Below are 16,198 nucleotides of genomic sequence, written 5' to 3' on the forward strand. Positions count from 1 at the left end.
GTTATATAGGTAAATAGTATAGAGCAAAATAAAATGATAAAATAAATGTGACAAAAACAAAATTTGGGTGAAAGGTATCTAAGAATCCTTAGCACTGTTATTGAACACTAGAGGTCTGGTGCACAAATTCGTGCACAGGTGGGGTCCGGCCTATCGGAGCCGATCAGGCTGGGCCAGCCAGGGGGCAGGGACATGGGAGGTTGGCCAGTCGGCCCCGCCCCCTAGTCGAACTCCTGGTCAAACTCCCAGTCGAGGGGACAATTTGCATATTATTAGCCTTTTATTATACAGGATTTCTGTAAATTTGAAATCATTGCAAAACAAAACTTCTAAACAAAACTAATGGGGGGGTATAGCAAATAATCACATTAAAAAATGCTCAATATCATTAGCAATCAAGAAAAATGCAAATTAAAACTATAATGAGATACCACTAAATTAAATCTCTTAAAATAGCTAAAATATAAAAACAAAAAAACAAAAATGTGTCAATACCAAGTGTTGAAGAAAATGTGGGGCAATTGAAACTCTCAAACATTACCAAAGTGATTGCAAAATGATATTCACTTTGTAAGAAACTTCCAAATTTTTTCCAGAGTTAAACATTCACTGACCATATGACCCAACATCAATCCAAGAGAAATAAAAACTTATATTCAGACAGAACCTGCATTTAAATGTTTGTAGCAATTTATTTATAATCATCAAACACTGAAAATAATTCAAATGTCTAACACCTAGTAAATGGGTAAACTGTGGCATATTCATTATCATTGAACATTACTTAGCAATAAAAAGGAATAAATTAGTGATATATGCAACAATGTGAATCTCAAAAGCATTATGCTAAGAAAAAGAAGTTAGTCTAAAAGATTCCATGTACTATTTCATATATACTTATGACATTCTGCAAAAAAAACAAACCACAGGGAAAACTGATCAGTGGTTGTAAAGGGAGGGCAGGAAAGATTGATTAAAAATAGGCAGCATGATAGAATTTGGGGGGATGATGGAATTGTTCGGGGTCTTGACTATTGTTGCCATTACACAATTTTATGCAAACATCAAAACCATAGAACTATACACTAAAAATAATAAAGTTTACATAAATTTTTAAGAATTATATTTTTAAGTTCACAAAGAAAAAATTACTCTCAAAGACATCTTATTTTATTATCAGCCCAATAAAGAGTAGGTATGTACTATTACTCTCATTTCATAAGTAAGGAAATTGAAGCATTCAGTAAACAAATAAACATACAAATTACACGGGCCAGGATTAAAACTAGTCCAAATACACTGATTCTAAACAAAAGCTTTATTCTCTTAATTTTCTCATGTTCCACTAAACTGTATGGGCTACAATGTCCTTAAACACAAATAGGATCAAAGGGAGGAAGGGGAAAAAGAGACAGATATTGAAAGTGAACCCTTCAGCCCTGACTGGTTTGGCTCAGTGGATAGAGCATTGGCCTGCAGACTGAAAGTGTCCCAGGTTCAATTCCTGTCAAGGCATGTACCTTGGTTGCAGGCTCATCGATGTTTCTAACTCTCTATCCCTCTCCCTGTCTCTCTGTAAAAAATCGATAAAAATATATTTTTTTTAAAAGAAAGAAAGTGTACCCTTCAGAATTTGGCTTTTGTCCTCAAGGAATTAAAAAATAGTCCATAATAAAAATAAAAATAGTCCATAATTGAAGAAGTTTGAATAGTGATTCATAGGCAACAAATTAACTGGCATTAAAAGATTAGCTGGAGCCCAGCAGGCATGACTCAGTGGTTGAGCGTCAGCCTATGAACCAGGATGTCACAGTTTGATTCCGGTCAGGGAACATGCCCAGGTTGTGGGCTCAATCCCGTGCAGGAGGCAGCCAATCAATGATTCTCTCTCATCATTGATGTTTCTATCTCTCTCTCCCTCTCCCTTCCTCTCTGAAATCAATAAAAATATATTTTTTTTAAAAAAGAAAAGAGCCCTAGCCAGTTTGGCTCAGTGGATAGAGCGTCAGCCTGCAGACTGAAGGGTCCCAGGTTCAATTCCGGCCAACGGCATATGCCCAGTTACGGCTCCATCCCCAGTACGGAGCATGCAGGAGGCAGCCGATCAATGAGTCTCCCACTGATATTTCTATCTCTCTCTCCCTCTCCCTTCCTCTCTGAAATCAATAAAAATATATTAAAAAAAAAAAAAGAAAAAAATAGCTGGAAATTTCTTCCATAAAATCTTCTTAATATCTTAATGCTAATAAAAAGCAAAAAGCGAAACAGAACATGGCGGCGGGAAGGGAGTGAGCAGTCTGCGCGGCCCCGCACCCGCAGGAGGAAATAGAGGGAGCAGCTGAAACGAGAGGAATCCAGCCCGAATTGGTGAAGGAGAAGTGGCTGGTGAGACAGTTTGCAGCTGGGAAGGGCAGAGATCTCCTGGAAAAAGGTAAAACAAGGTTCTGGGCATTAGAATCTGCCGGATCTCTAAACCCAGAAGGTCAGGGGAAAACTACACGGCGCCAAGCCGCGTCCCTGAGGACAGGCAAAGTGTCTGAACGTGAGGAAAAGGGTCCACGGGACTGCGGGAGGTAGTAGATTTTAGACCTTGGAGTCTGATTTGAGATCTGAGCTCAGAGGCAGCCCTGAAGAGCTAACTGCCCGACCGCGCAGTGCCGGCAAGAGAGGAGATTGCAAAGACACCGTCCCGCTTCGCGCCGGGGCCTGTGTCTTTCTCCACTGAACCTAGTTCGTAGGACCTTTCAGATACAGACACCTACCCGTGCTGAGGTGCAGGAGAAGGGGAGGAGTGGTGGAACCTGGGGAGAGTGGGCAGAGGTGGAAGCGTGTCTGGGGCTGAGTCACATCGGATCCCCGGTCGCCATTTTCTCCTAAGAGATAACCCCTCCCTCCAGTCTCCAGGCAACCATTATAGCCACACCCAGATACCACTCTGATTAACACTATAGGATTTGAATACTCCCTGAGGCCATAGGTACCGCCCAAAAGAAAAACCTTTAGTATCTATTAAGCAGTTATACTACCAGAGCTCCTCAGAGTGCTTCAGTGTGCCTCGCTGGCAAACTTACCGAGGGTGCTCCTCTGAGCTGCCACTGGGAGTAAGCACCTATCCACCACAGGTACAGCATTAAAAGCTGAGTCTGCCCACCCCACAACTACAGAACTCTGGGCAACACAGTCACGCCTTTCCAGAGTGCAGGCCCCCCCGAGCCACATCACCCCAACAGACGGTTCCTTGGAGCCACTGTGAGTCCCCACTGGGCAAGTGTAACTTCAATTTAGGGTGCAAGACAGAAAAATTTGAATACTACCCTCCACGACTGCTGACCTCTAGACACTGCAGTTGTGCCTCTCAAACTCGCAGGCTTACATCAAGAGAACCCAAATAGTTCAAGTAGGGAACTACATTTGATTACCAAGCCCAGGAAAACTGAGAGATTATACCAGTAGCACCATCACCAAAAGATCCTGGGTAGCAAAGCAATTGGAACTACAATCAAAACATTACAGGAAAACATGGGGAGACAGAAAGGAAATTCTCAAAGGAAGGAACAGGAAGAATCACCAGAAAGGGAGTTAAATGAACTTGAGGCTAGCAGCTTAACAGAAAAAGAATTCAGAGTATTCGTTATAAGGATGTTTAAACGGATGGATGACAAATACACACAACTCAATGAGAACTATAAGGAGCTGAATGAAAACGTCACCAACATGAAAAGAAACCAAGAGGAGATGAAGAACGACATAGCTGCAATAAAGAACACAATGGAAGGCTTAAAGAGTAGAGTAGAAGAGGCTGAGGACCGCATCAGCGAATTAGAGGACAAGGTAGGAAAAAACACACAAACTCAGCAGCAACTGGAAAGGAGACTTAAAAAGCAAGAGGAGAGCCTAAGGGAGCTTTGGGACGACAAAAAACGAAACAATATTCGAATAATGGGGATAAAAGAAGGAGAGGAAGAGAAGCAAGGACTAGAAAACCTGTTGGAAGAAATAATGACAGAAAATTTCCCTGATATTGACAAGAAAAAAACTATCCAAGTCCAAGAAGCATTCAGAGTCCCAAACAAGTTGAACCCCAAAAGACCGACATCAAGACACATCATAATTAAATTGACGAACACCAACGACAAAGCAAGAATCTTAAAGGCTGCAAGAGAGAGACAGAAAGTTACCTACAAGGGATCTCCTATCAGAATATCAACTGATTTCTCAACAGAAACACACCAGGCCAGAAAGGAATGGACTGAAATATACAAAGTGATGCAAAACAAGGGACTGAATCCAAGAATACTATATCCAGCAAGGCTATCGTTCAAAATTGAAGGTGGAATCAGAAGCTTCACAGACAAAACAGGGCTAAGAGAGTTCATCACTACCAAGCCGGCAATGAAAGAAATGCTAAAGGGGCTGCTGTAAAAAGAAGATAGAGAAAGGCAAGAAGAAACATAAACACTAAGGAAAAATATGTCAACAAACAGGTACTTATCAATAATAACATTAAATGTAAATGGATTAAATGCACCAATCAAAAGACATAGGGTAGCTGAATGGATAAGAAAACATGACCCATATATTTGCTGTCTACAAGAGACCCACCTTAGAGCAAAAGATTCACACAGACTGAGAGTGAAGGGATGGAAAAACATTTTTCAGGCAAATGGAAATGAGAAAAAAGCTGGGGTTGCGATACTTATATCAGATAAAATAGACCTCAAAGTAAAGGCCATAATAAGAGATAAGGAAGGCCACTACATAATACTAAAGGGAGCAATCCAGCAAGAAGATATAACTCTGGTAAACATTTATGCACCTAATGCAGGAGCGCCCAAATACATAAAAAATCTCCTGGAAGATATCAAGGGAGAGATCGACATCAATACAATCATAGTAGGGGACTTTAATACACCACTGACATCAATGGATAAATCCTCTGGACAAAAAATTAGCAAAGGAACAGCAATTCTAAATGACACACTAGATCAGATGGACCTAATTGACATCTTCAGAGTATTTCACCCCAAAGCCATGGAATATACGTTCTTCTCAAGTGCACATGGGACATTCTCAAAAATAGACCACATTTTGGGTAACAAGCAAAGTCTCCCCAAATTCAAAAAGATTGAAATCATATCAAGCATTTTCTCAGACCATAACGGCATAATATTAGAAATAAACTACAATAAAAACATTCATAAAAATTCGAACACTTGGAAACTGAATAGCATGCTACTAAACAATGATTGGGTTATCAATGAGATCAAAGAAGAAATTAAAAACATCCTAGAAATGAATGACAATGAAAACACAACATTGCAAATCCTATGGGACACAATGAAAGCAGTCCTGAGAGGGAAGTGTATAGCTCTACAGGCCTATCTCAAAAAACAAGAAAAAATGCTAATAGATCATCTAACTCAACAACTCAAAGAATTAGAAAGGGAGCAACAAAAAAAGCCCACAGTGAGCAGAAGAAAGGAAATAATAAAGATCAGAGCAGAAATGAATGACATAGAGACCAAAAAAACAATACACAAGATCAACAAAACCAAGAACTGGTTCTTTGAAAGGATAAACAAGATTGATGAACCTCTAGCCAGGCTCACCAAGAAGCAAAGAGAGAGGACCCAAATAAACAAAATCAGAAATGAAAGAGGTGAAATAACAACAGACCCCAAAGAAATTCAAAGGATTGTCAAAAAATACTATGAACAACTCTATTCCAACAAACTAGACAACCTGGAGGAAATGGACACATTCCTAGAAAAACACAACCTTCCAAAACTTACTCAGGAAGAGACTAAAAATCTCAATAGGTTGATAACTATGGAAGAAATTGAAGCAGTCATCAAAAAACTTCCAGCAAACAAAAGTCCAGGGCCAGACGGGTTCACAGGGGAGTTTTACAAAACATTCAAGGAAGAGCTAAAACCTATCCTCCTCAGACTATTCCAGAAAATTCAAGAAGAAGGGACACTCCCAAGCTCCTTCTATGAAGCCAGCATCACCCTAATACCAAAACCAGATAAAGATAACACAATGAAAGAGAATTACAGGCCAATATCCCTCATGAACATAGATGCCAAAATCCTCAACAAAATTCTAGCAAATCGAATCCAGCAGTACATCAGAAAGCTCATACACCATGACCAAGTAGGATTTATCCCTGGGATGCAAGGATGGTACAATATTCGCAAATCAATAAACGTCATACATCACATAAACAAATTGAGAGATAAAAACCATATAGTCATATCAATTGATGCAGAAAAAGCATTTGACAAAATCCAACACCCTTTCTTGATAAAAACTCTCAGCAAGATGGGAATAGAAGGATCATACCTCAACATAATAAAAGCCATATATGACAAACCCACAGCCAACATCATACTCAATGGGCAAAAACTAAAACCATTTCCCCTAAGAACAGGAACAAGACAGGGATGCCCACTCTCACCACTCCTATTCAACATAGTGTTGGAAATACTAGCCATTGCAATCAGACAAGAAGAAGAAATAAAAGGCATCCAAATTGGAAAAGAAGAAGTAAAACTGTCCTTATTTGCAGATGACATGATACTGTACATAGAAAACCCTAAAGACTCCATCAAAAAATTATTAGACTTAATAAATGAATTTGGCAGAGTAGCAGGATACAAAATAAACGCTAAGAAATCTATGGCATTTATATACACCAATAATGATCTTACAGAAAGAGAGACTAAAAAAGCAATCCCATTTACCATCGCACCAAAAAAATTAAGATACCTAGGAATAAACTTAACTAAGGAGGTAAAAGACCTATACACGGAAAACTATACAACACTGAAAAAACAGATAGAGGAAGACATAAACAGATGGAGGAACATACCATGTTCATGGATTGGTAGAATCAACATCATCAAAATGTCCATACTACCCAAAGCAATCTATACTTTCAATGCACTTCCCATTAAAATTCCAATGGCATACTTCACAGACCTAGAACGAACTTTTCAAAAATTCATCTGGAATAAAAAAAGACCCCGAATAGCTACAGCAATCCTGAGAAAGAAGAATAAAGTAGGAGGGATCTCAATACCAGATTTCAAGCTATATTACAAAGCCACTGTTCTCAAAACTGCCTGGTATTGGCACAAGAACAGACATATAGACCAATGGAATAGAATAGAGAACCCAGAAATCGATCCAAATCGCTATGCTCAATTAATATTTGATAAAGGAGGCATGAACATACAATGGAGTCAAGACAGTCTCTTCAATAAATGGTGTTGGGAAAATTGGACAGATACATGCAAAAAAATGAAACTAGACCACCAACTTACACCATACACAAAGATAAACTCAAAATGGATCAAGGACTTAAACATAAGACAGGAAACCATAAAAATACTAGAGGAATCTACAGGCAGAAAAATCTCTGACATATGCCAAAAGAACTTCTTCGCTGATACTGCTCCTAGGGCAATGGAAGCTAAAGAGAAAATAAACAAATGGGATTACATCAAAATAAAAAGCTTTTGCACAGCAACAGAAACCATCAATAAAACAACAAGAAAACCCACTGCATGGGAGAACATATTTGCCAATGATGTCAACGATAAGGGTTTAATCTCCAACATTTACAGGGAACTCATGCAGCTTAACAAAAAGAAGATAAACAACCCAATCAAAAAATGGGCAACTGATCTAAATAGAAACTTTTCGAAAGAAGACAGAAGGAAGGCCAAGAGACATATGAAAACCTGCTCTAAATCACTAATCATCAGAGAGATGCAAATCAAAACAACAATGCGGTACCATCTCACACCTGTCAGAATGGCCATTATCAACAAGTCAACAAATGACAAGTGCTGGAGAGGATGTGGCGAAAAAGGAACCCTCGTGCACTGCTGGTGGGAATGCAGACTGGTGCAGCCACTGTGGAGAACAGTATGGAGTTTCCTTAAAAAACTAAAAATAGAACTCCCATTTGACCCAGTGATCCCTCTTCTAGGAATATATCCTAAGAAACTGGAAACATCAATCAGAAAGGATATATGCACCCGTATGTTCATAGCAGCACAATTCACCATAGCTAAGATTTGGAAACAGCCTAAGTGCCCATCAGCAGATGAATGGATTAAAAAACTGTGGTACATCTACACAATGGAGTACTATGCTGCGGTAAAAAAGAAGGAGCTCTTGCCATTTACAACAATATGGATGGAGATGGAGAACATAATGCTTAGTGAAATAAGCCAGGCAGAGAAAGATAAATATCACATGATCTCACTCATTTGTGGAATATAATGAACAACATAAACTGATGGGGGGAAAATAGATCCAGAAACAGAGAAACATCAATCAGAATGTCAAACCTCAGGGAAGAAATTGTGAGGTAACCAGAAACCCAAGAATGCACGAGAACGCCTTTCCAGCCATGCTAGCAATCATCAGATGTAAGGTAATTTTACCCGGGACAAGAGGGTAAGTATTTTGGACTTATGCTCCTGACTCTTCATGGGTAAGACCACTCATATAGGCTGATCCCCTGACTAACGTAGTCACCAATAATACCAAACACCTTGGTTATCCAGGAGGTCCATGGGGGGGGGGGGAGGGGGCAAGAAAGTATAAATACACAGGGGTCTCCACCCAGCTTCCCTTTTGTATGACACAAAATCAAAACAATGCCCCTTTGTGTGTAAAATTAAAGAGAGGTTTCTGGCTTGTGTGGACACCAAAGAAAGGGTGTCACTACTATCACTACTTGCCCGTGGTAGAAGTGCAGAAAATGTAACCAAGACCTTGGCTATACAAAAAGAAATAGACAGCCAGTTTGAAAGGGTATTGCCATGGACTGGAACAAAGAATATCCTTACATGATATTATTCTACACTGTCATTAAAAATTTTCCCAAACTTGGATCACCCCCATTACATATAATAATTCCTCACACCCATGGGGTGGGGGGAATCATCTGTTTGGTGCTTGGAGACAAACGTAACACATCTCTAGATATTTTAGAATTACAACAGCATATTATATAATTACCCCAAACAAACTTACAAACTAATTCTTTGAATGTCTGGCAGCAATTTTAAAAGGACATGAAAGGGTTTAACCCCTTCCACTATGTAGAGGGCCCCCTGGGAAGGCACCTGAGCATTCTAAATTGGCCCCTCTTGCCCTTTTAGCCAAGAGGGACCTGCTTCTCACAATCCAATTGTCCACAGCTGTTGCCTGAGCTTCTGTTCATGCCAAGGTTGAAACCTCATGATGGCTGGTACCATGGATGTGTCTCTCGCCCAGTGGGGTGAGCTGGGCCTCCCTGGAGAAGAAACCTGGGTTCCACAAGATATGTGATCAGTGCTGGGACCCTGCCAGCAGGCGAGGGGATCCCAAGGCAGGTGCTGGGCGCGGAGGCCATGGGGGCATAGGCGACCAAGGAGACAGAACTAAACCTCACATCACCCTGCTTGGCCCCGGAGGATGGCTGGTTAGCCAGAGATGGGTAAGATTCCTCAGGGAAGGAACAACCTAAGACAGGCATAGTCGCATAGGGGCCATCAGGAGAGAACTTGGGGGTCAACAGAGGTGGGGCACAGACCTTCACCCCCCCCAAGTTTGCAGGGGCCTGAACCCTCACCCCTGCTGAAGGAGATCTCCTGCCCCCATGGCTGCTCAGCTTCACATGCCCAGCTCAAATCGGGACCCAGGTAACAGAGACTTGGCCGACAGCAGATGCCCTCTCACCGCAACAAGACTTGATGGAGATGTCTTGCACCCATGATCCGGGGAACTGGGGTCTAGGATATCTAAATCCAGCCTAGCACCAGGAATGCTCAGGGCCTACTCAAGAAGACAAATAATCCTCTCCACTAATAATTACAGGGTAAAACAAGATGGTTGTTAGAATATTAAATTTGACAGTAAAATAGTAGTCAAGTTTTCAGACTAATTTAAATTGGCCAACCAAAATAAGCAAATACTCTAGAAAAATCAATTGTACTGGACAAAAAAGCTGTTACTAAAGTGTTAACTAAAATTTTTATTGGTAGTTCATCTCATGGTAAAATTGCATAACATATAATGAACCTAAAGCAGTCACATTTTAGTGCAAAAAAGTAAAATTTAAAAGCTATCAAGATTACAGCATAAAATTTCCAAAAGCCTCCCAATATTTAAACCAAAAAAAGGGGGGATAGTAGAAGAATATCATGTAAGGAAAAATATCCTGCAAATAAATTACATCTAGAAAATTTTTACTTTAGAAAATTAACTTTCATTTGTAATGCTAACAGCAAGTCACCCAGGTAAAACATACATGGTGTCAAAACAAGCCAAAGGAAAATCATTTGGGCAAAAAAATGAAAAAGGATCGCAAATCAAATTCATAGAAAATATTCCTTTATTAACTTTTGGTCGAGAATATGTTTGTATGTTTTCAGAAAACAACTCCGAGACATGTGGATTCCTGCAATAGAGAGGAATTGACAGGAGTGCTCCAGCCATGAAGTCAGAAGAGAAACAGTCCAGAGATGGAAGACGCTGACGATGCCTTGCCATACTAGCAGTCAGCAGATATGCGTCACTGCAGATTGCCCAGGACCAAACCAGAGAGGGTCAGACCTGCAATACCACCATTTGTCCACCATCCAGAACTGAAATATCATTGCTGTTATGAACACATTAACAACTGTTGGACATAGAAACCGGGACTCAAAAGAACTGTTGGCCCAGAAAGAAACTCACTACAGACTGATTCATTTACCTCTCAGCATAACCATTATTGCTTGTCTCATTTTCAGTTCCTATAAGTGTATTCCTAGTATCACATGAGCTCACTCATCTAGGGGAAAAGATGAACAACATAGACTGAAGAACAAGAACAGCATCGATCAGACTGTCAGACCTCAGAGGGAAAGTAGGGGAGGGTGGGGACAAGGGAGATAGATCAACCAAAGGACTTGTGTGCTTGCATATGAGCCTAACCAATGATCACGGACAACAGGGGGAGGGGGGCTTGTGTGTGGGGGGGATTGGGAAGGGAACGGGGGGAGGGGGTTGAGGACAAATATGTGATACCTTAATCAATAAAGTAATTTAAAAAAAAAAAAAATAAATAAAATAAAAAGCAAAAAGCAAACATAAAATATTCTGCCTGGTCTTCAGAACAAAATCAAGAACAATGATGATGACAATTCAGAACAGATTTTATAACTTTAAATATACATTTAAAGATATTTCCAGAGGCTATCGCCCAAGGATGTAAAATGAGGGGGAAACCTTTAAAAATACCTTTTTGATTTCTGAATCAAAGTATAGCAGTATAACATTTGCCCAAGAACATACTTTAAGTATACAGTTTGTGTGAATAAGAGGAATTAAGCTTAGTTTCTTTTTTAAAAATATTTTTATTGATTTCAGAGAGAACAGGAGAATGAGAGAAAGATAAAAACATCAATGATGAGAGAGAATCAACTGGCTGCCTCCTGCACATTCCACACTAAGGATTGAGTCTGCAACCTGGGCATGTGCCCAAACCTCCTGGTTCATAGATCAACACTCAAGCCATGCCAGTGGGTTTAAGCTTAGTTTCTTTAGCAAAAAAAAAAGTGAAATAAAAACTTGCATCTGTACCACAAATAGCATATCTCACCTAAAAACAGTGGCGTGGTTTCCTCTAAAGTAGTTGCATTAGGATCTGCCCCAGCTTCTAAAAGAATCTGTACGATCTTCCCATGTCCTCGATGTGCAGCAAAATGTAATGCAGAGAAGCCCTCAAAAGTCTTTCTCCTAATGTAGTCTTCAGATGAATCTATGAAAGAATAAAAAACCATCAACTAGAAGATATCAATTCTATTTCTTGGAATTAAAAAGCAAAAAGACTCCAAGAAATATTAAAACAATTATAGACAGGAGGGCTCATAGTTTAAAACGCTTCTAAAAAAGTCAAAACAAATTTTACAGGGGCCATAGTGTGAACAGGTCTCTGGTATTCTTTACACATAACTTTAGCCCACTCACTCATTTTCTCATCTTTAATTTTTGATGGGTAAGGAAAAGGGAGTGGCAGGAGTTGAAAGGTAACACAAATGCAAAATCTGAAGAGGATACACCAAAGATTTGCTTAAGCGAGATTTACTGAAGTATTAATAAATTTGATTTTTTTATTTCTAAATTTCCATGAGAGAAATGATCTCATCTCTATTACTTCCTAGCTATTCAAATAGTAACATTGAGGTGATTTAAAACATTCCACTTCTGGCCATTTAACCGAAGGAGGGAAAAAAACCTTTAATTCAAAAAGATATATGCATCCTATGTTCACTGCAGCGCACGCGCGCACACACACACACACACACACACACACACACACACACACACACACTGTAAAACTATGCAGCCATAAAAAAGAATGAAATGTTGCCATTTGTGACAACATGAATGGACCTTCAGGGTATTATGCTAAGTGAAATAACAGAGACACCATACAATTTTACTTACAAGTGAAATCTTAAAAACAAAATAAATGAACAAACAAAACAAAAAACTTATGAATACAAAGAACAGATTACTGGTTGCCAGAAGGGAGAGGAATTTGGGATGGGCAAAATAGGTGAAGGGGACCAAGGGGAATAAACTTTCAGTCATAAAATAAGTAAGTCATGGGAATGGAATGCAAAACAAAAAAACAAACTCCTTTTCTAACCTGACTACAGTCTAATAGTAAATGAAGATTGCATTTCCAAAATAAAATGCACTCCAACCCGGCTGGCGTGGCTCAGCGGTTAAGCGTCAACCTATGAACCAGGAGGTCACGGTTCAATTCCCAGTCAGGGCACATGCCCAGGTTGCAGGCTCAATCCCCAGTGGGGAGCGTGCAGGAGGCAGCCAATCAATAATTATCTCTCATCATTGATGTTTCTATCTCTCTCTCCCTCTCCTTTCCTCACTGAAATCAATAAAAATCATTTTTGTTTTAATTTTTTAAATGAGCCCGGAGTGTCTTGTAGGTCCAGAAAATTTTAAAGTGCTCAAAAAATGGGGTATGTCAAACAAACACAGGGGCCAGTATGAAAGAGCACTCAATGATCAAGGTAAAACAATATGGGCAAAAAAATTCAATTACATTATATTGAATTGTCACCCAATGTATAAAATAAATATCCATGAGTCCATGCATATGTAAATGACTGAATAAATGGAAGAGAAGATATATCCAAATATCAGAAAATTTCCAAATAATTTACTTAAATACTCCCCCGAAAGGAAGGGTATTTAATTCCCACCTCAGTGAGGACCAACTTTAGTGATGTGCACACACACACATCTTAGGAAAGAGAAACAAAACCTCCTGTGTAGTTATCTATGGAGTAAAGATAAGGCACTTCTCACTTGGGATGAGAAACAGTAAAGACAGTTTACCACTACTAAATTGAGATATTAAAATATTTTACCTATACAAAAAGAAATACACACACACACACACACACACACACACACACACACACACCTACCTAATAAAAGACTAATATGCTAATTGACCGTACCTTCACAATGCCCACCAGCCAATCAGGAGTGACTATGCAAATTAACCCAACAAAGATGGCAGGTTAATTTGCATACATGGGCACTGAGCGGCCGGGGGCGGGGCGGGACACTCGCGTTGTTGCCATGGCGACTACGCAGGCCTTCCGCACCACCCCAGGCCGCTCCAGGCCTCTGGGCAGCGTGGGAAGACAGAAAGGCGGCTCTGGGCTGGAGCGGAAAGGCAGCTCCGGCCAGAGCAAAGGCGGTGCCAGCAGCCAGGGGAAGGAAGGCCCATTCTTGCATGAATCTTCGGGCATCGGGCCTCCAGAGTGTGTGTGTGTGTGTGTGTGTGTGTTGTGTGTGTGTGTGTATGTATATATATATAGCTATTTAGCTAACTCTAAAACCACTGGACCAGGAAAGTAACATGATTTAGCAAAGGCAATAGATTTGGAGTTGGAAGACCTGGCTGCATTTCTGACGCTGTCCATTATAATTTGGATTTCCCTTTGGGTAAATTACTTAAACTCTCTGAGCATGGTCCCTTAAGAACCAAGCAAGGGTAAAATAGCTGGTCCAACCCTGAAACAGCTTCAATAGAATTTCAGTATTTATGTACTATCCCAGTTGCTACAAATTTGGAAAAGTCTCCAAAATACCATTTTAAGAACATTTTCAGGACCAAATATAAACTGGTTTTGGAGGTTCCAATGACCAACTGCCCTCCTTAATTGGTATGTGGGGACCAAAGAGACCTTATCTATCTGGTACTGAACCATCAACCACCACCCTCTCACTCTCTTCCTTTCCCTACAAGAGGGATTGGAAAAAATGAGTCATAACTTCTATTTCCTTCTCACTGAAAGGCAAAGCAGTTTCTGCTTCTATTCTCCTTACTGAAATTTTAAATGGTAAGGGCATTAAATATTTCCTAAAGGACAAACCCAAAGGGCACTTAAGTTCTTTTATGACAACACGTGAGTTCTTTTTTGGCTGCACTTTGAGGACTGGGGCCATGTCAGCGGGATCAATGCCAGCCACTGACACCTGTGCCAAAATGACAAGGTATTCACAACTCTGTTTCCTGACCCAAAGTGTCCTTTTACTTATAAATAATAAACTTGCTTACTTGTTTAAATGATAGGTGGTAGATTTTCATTTTGTTATCTGCAAACCCTTAAGAGGGAAAGGAAAACCACATGGTTTTAAGTAGAGGTTAAATATTTAGGTAGAGATTAACAGGGGTAAAATAATAAGATCAGAACCTTATCTCGACAAGTGAAACACAATTTAATGAAGCCAAATACATTTAATATGTGCCAATCACAAAGGATGATAAGTGTCAATTTCAGATAGATTTGTAGTCAAGCACTTTGCACAATGTACTTAATTTCATTGTTTTATTTAGAAAATGTTAGATATAAAACAATTTCCACAAGGAATTTCATGTGCAAAATTCTCAGACACTGTTTAAGAGACTTCATCAGGTATTCAAGATTAAGGGGGAAAGTGAGTAAAAAGGAAGAGATCTGAATGCATTACAAAGAAATTAAACACAATTTAAAAATTAAAATCTAGGAGAAAAGTAAAATATCTGCAACACATATAACAGCAAAGAATATCCAGAATATATAAAAATCTCTCTAAATAAGAGGTATGCCTAAACTTCCAAAGAGAAAGCCTGCTTGAAAATACAATCAACACAGAGAAAAGCAGGGGTGAGAGAAAAGGAGACCCGGAGTCCTAAAGACATCATTCTGAGTACTAGCATCCAGCAATGCCTGCCCAGACCTACCACTCAGACTTAACATTTACATGAGCTACTCTACTGCATGCCCTTCTTTTGTGTAAACTAGTTTAAACTTAGGTTCTGATTAATATTGCAGATAATTTAGTAATATTTATCAACATTTTAACTTTGAACACTTCTTGCACTAGCAATTTCACTTCTAAACTTCATCATACAGAAATGCTCACCCATGTGCACAAAGATAGATGGTAGGTAGGTAGGTAGGTAGATAGATAGATAGATAGACAGACAGACAGACAGATACAGATGATAGATACATGAAGCATCACTTACAATAGCAAACTTTTAGAAAACAAACAAAATGTCCATTAATAGAATGATTAAATATTACATATCTACACTATGAAACTTCACTGCTTTTACTCAGAATGAAATGGGGAACTATTGCACAGCTTTGAGAAGAGAGATATGGTCTGACATACTATAAAAGGAACCCTGTGATAATACTAAGATTAGACTGTGGTACGATGGGGAAGAAGCACGTGCTGAAACAGATTTGTTAGGATGCCAGTGCAGCAATTCAGGCAAGAAATGATGTGATCAAGGTATTAATGGTTATGGCAGTGGTTAGAAATGGTGTGACTGTCTGTATACATTCAGATATATACATACACAACACACACACACACACACACACACACACACACACACACACACACACACAGATTTGTTGACTGACTGGGAGAGGTATAAGAAAAAGGAAGGACTTAGTTTCTGGCCTGAGCTGAAATGATAGAGTATTTCTATTTTACAGGTGAAGAATCTGAACCACTCAGAGATTTAAAAACCTGTCTAAGGTCACACCAATAAAATGGAGGAGTCAGAAAAACCCAGGTCCATCTGAACACAACCCTTAACCACTATGCT

The 16,198-nt window shown here is 39.6% G+C and overlaps 1 protein-coding gene across 4 annotated transcripts in view; it reads right to left on the bottom strand.

The window, feature by feature from the left end:
* The window catches only part of ASB3 (ankyrin repeat and SOCS box containing 3), a 103,769-nt gene that overhangs the window by 65,359 nt on the left and 22,212 nt on the right, over window positions 1–16,198 (bottom strand). For all 4 annotated transcript variants that reach the window (XM_028139919.2, XM_054728282.1, XM_054728280.1 and 1 more), the window contains exon 3: window positions 11,648–11,806. In XM_028139919.2, coding sequence (XP_027995720.1) covers window positions 11,648–11,806 — 159 coding nt within the window. The remainder of the gene's footprint in view (window positions 1–11,647; window positions 11,807–16,198) is intronic.

This window comes from Eptesicus fuscus, chromosome 16, assembly GCF_027574615.1.
Source record: "Eptesicus fuscus isolate TK198812 chromosome 16, DD_ASM_mEF_20220401, whole genome shotgun sequence".
Lineage (NCBI taxonomy): Eukaryota > Metazoa > Chordata > Mammalia > Chiroptera > Vespertilionidae > Eptesicus > Eptesicus fuscus.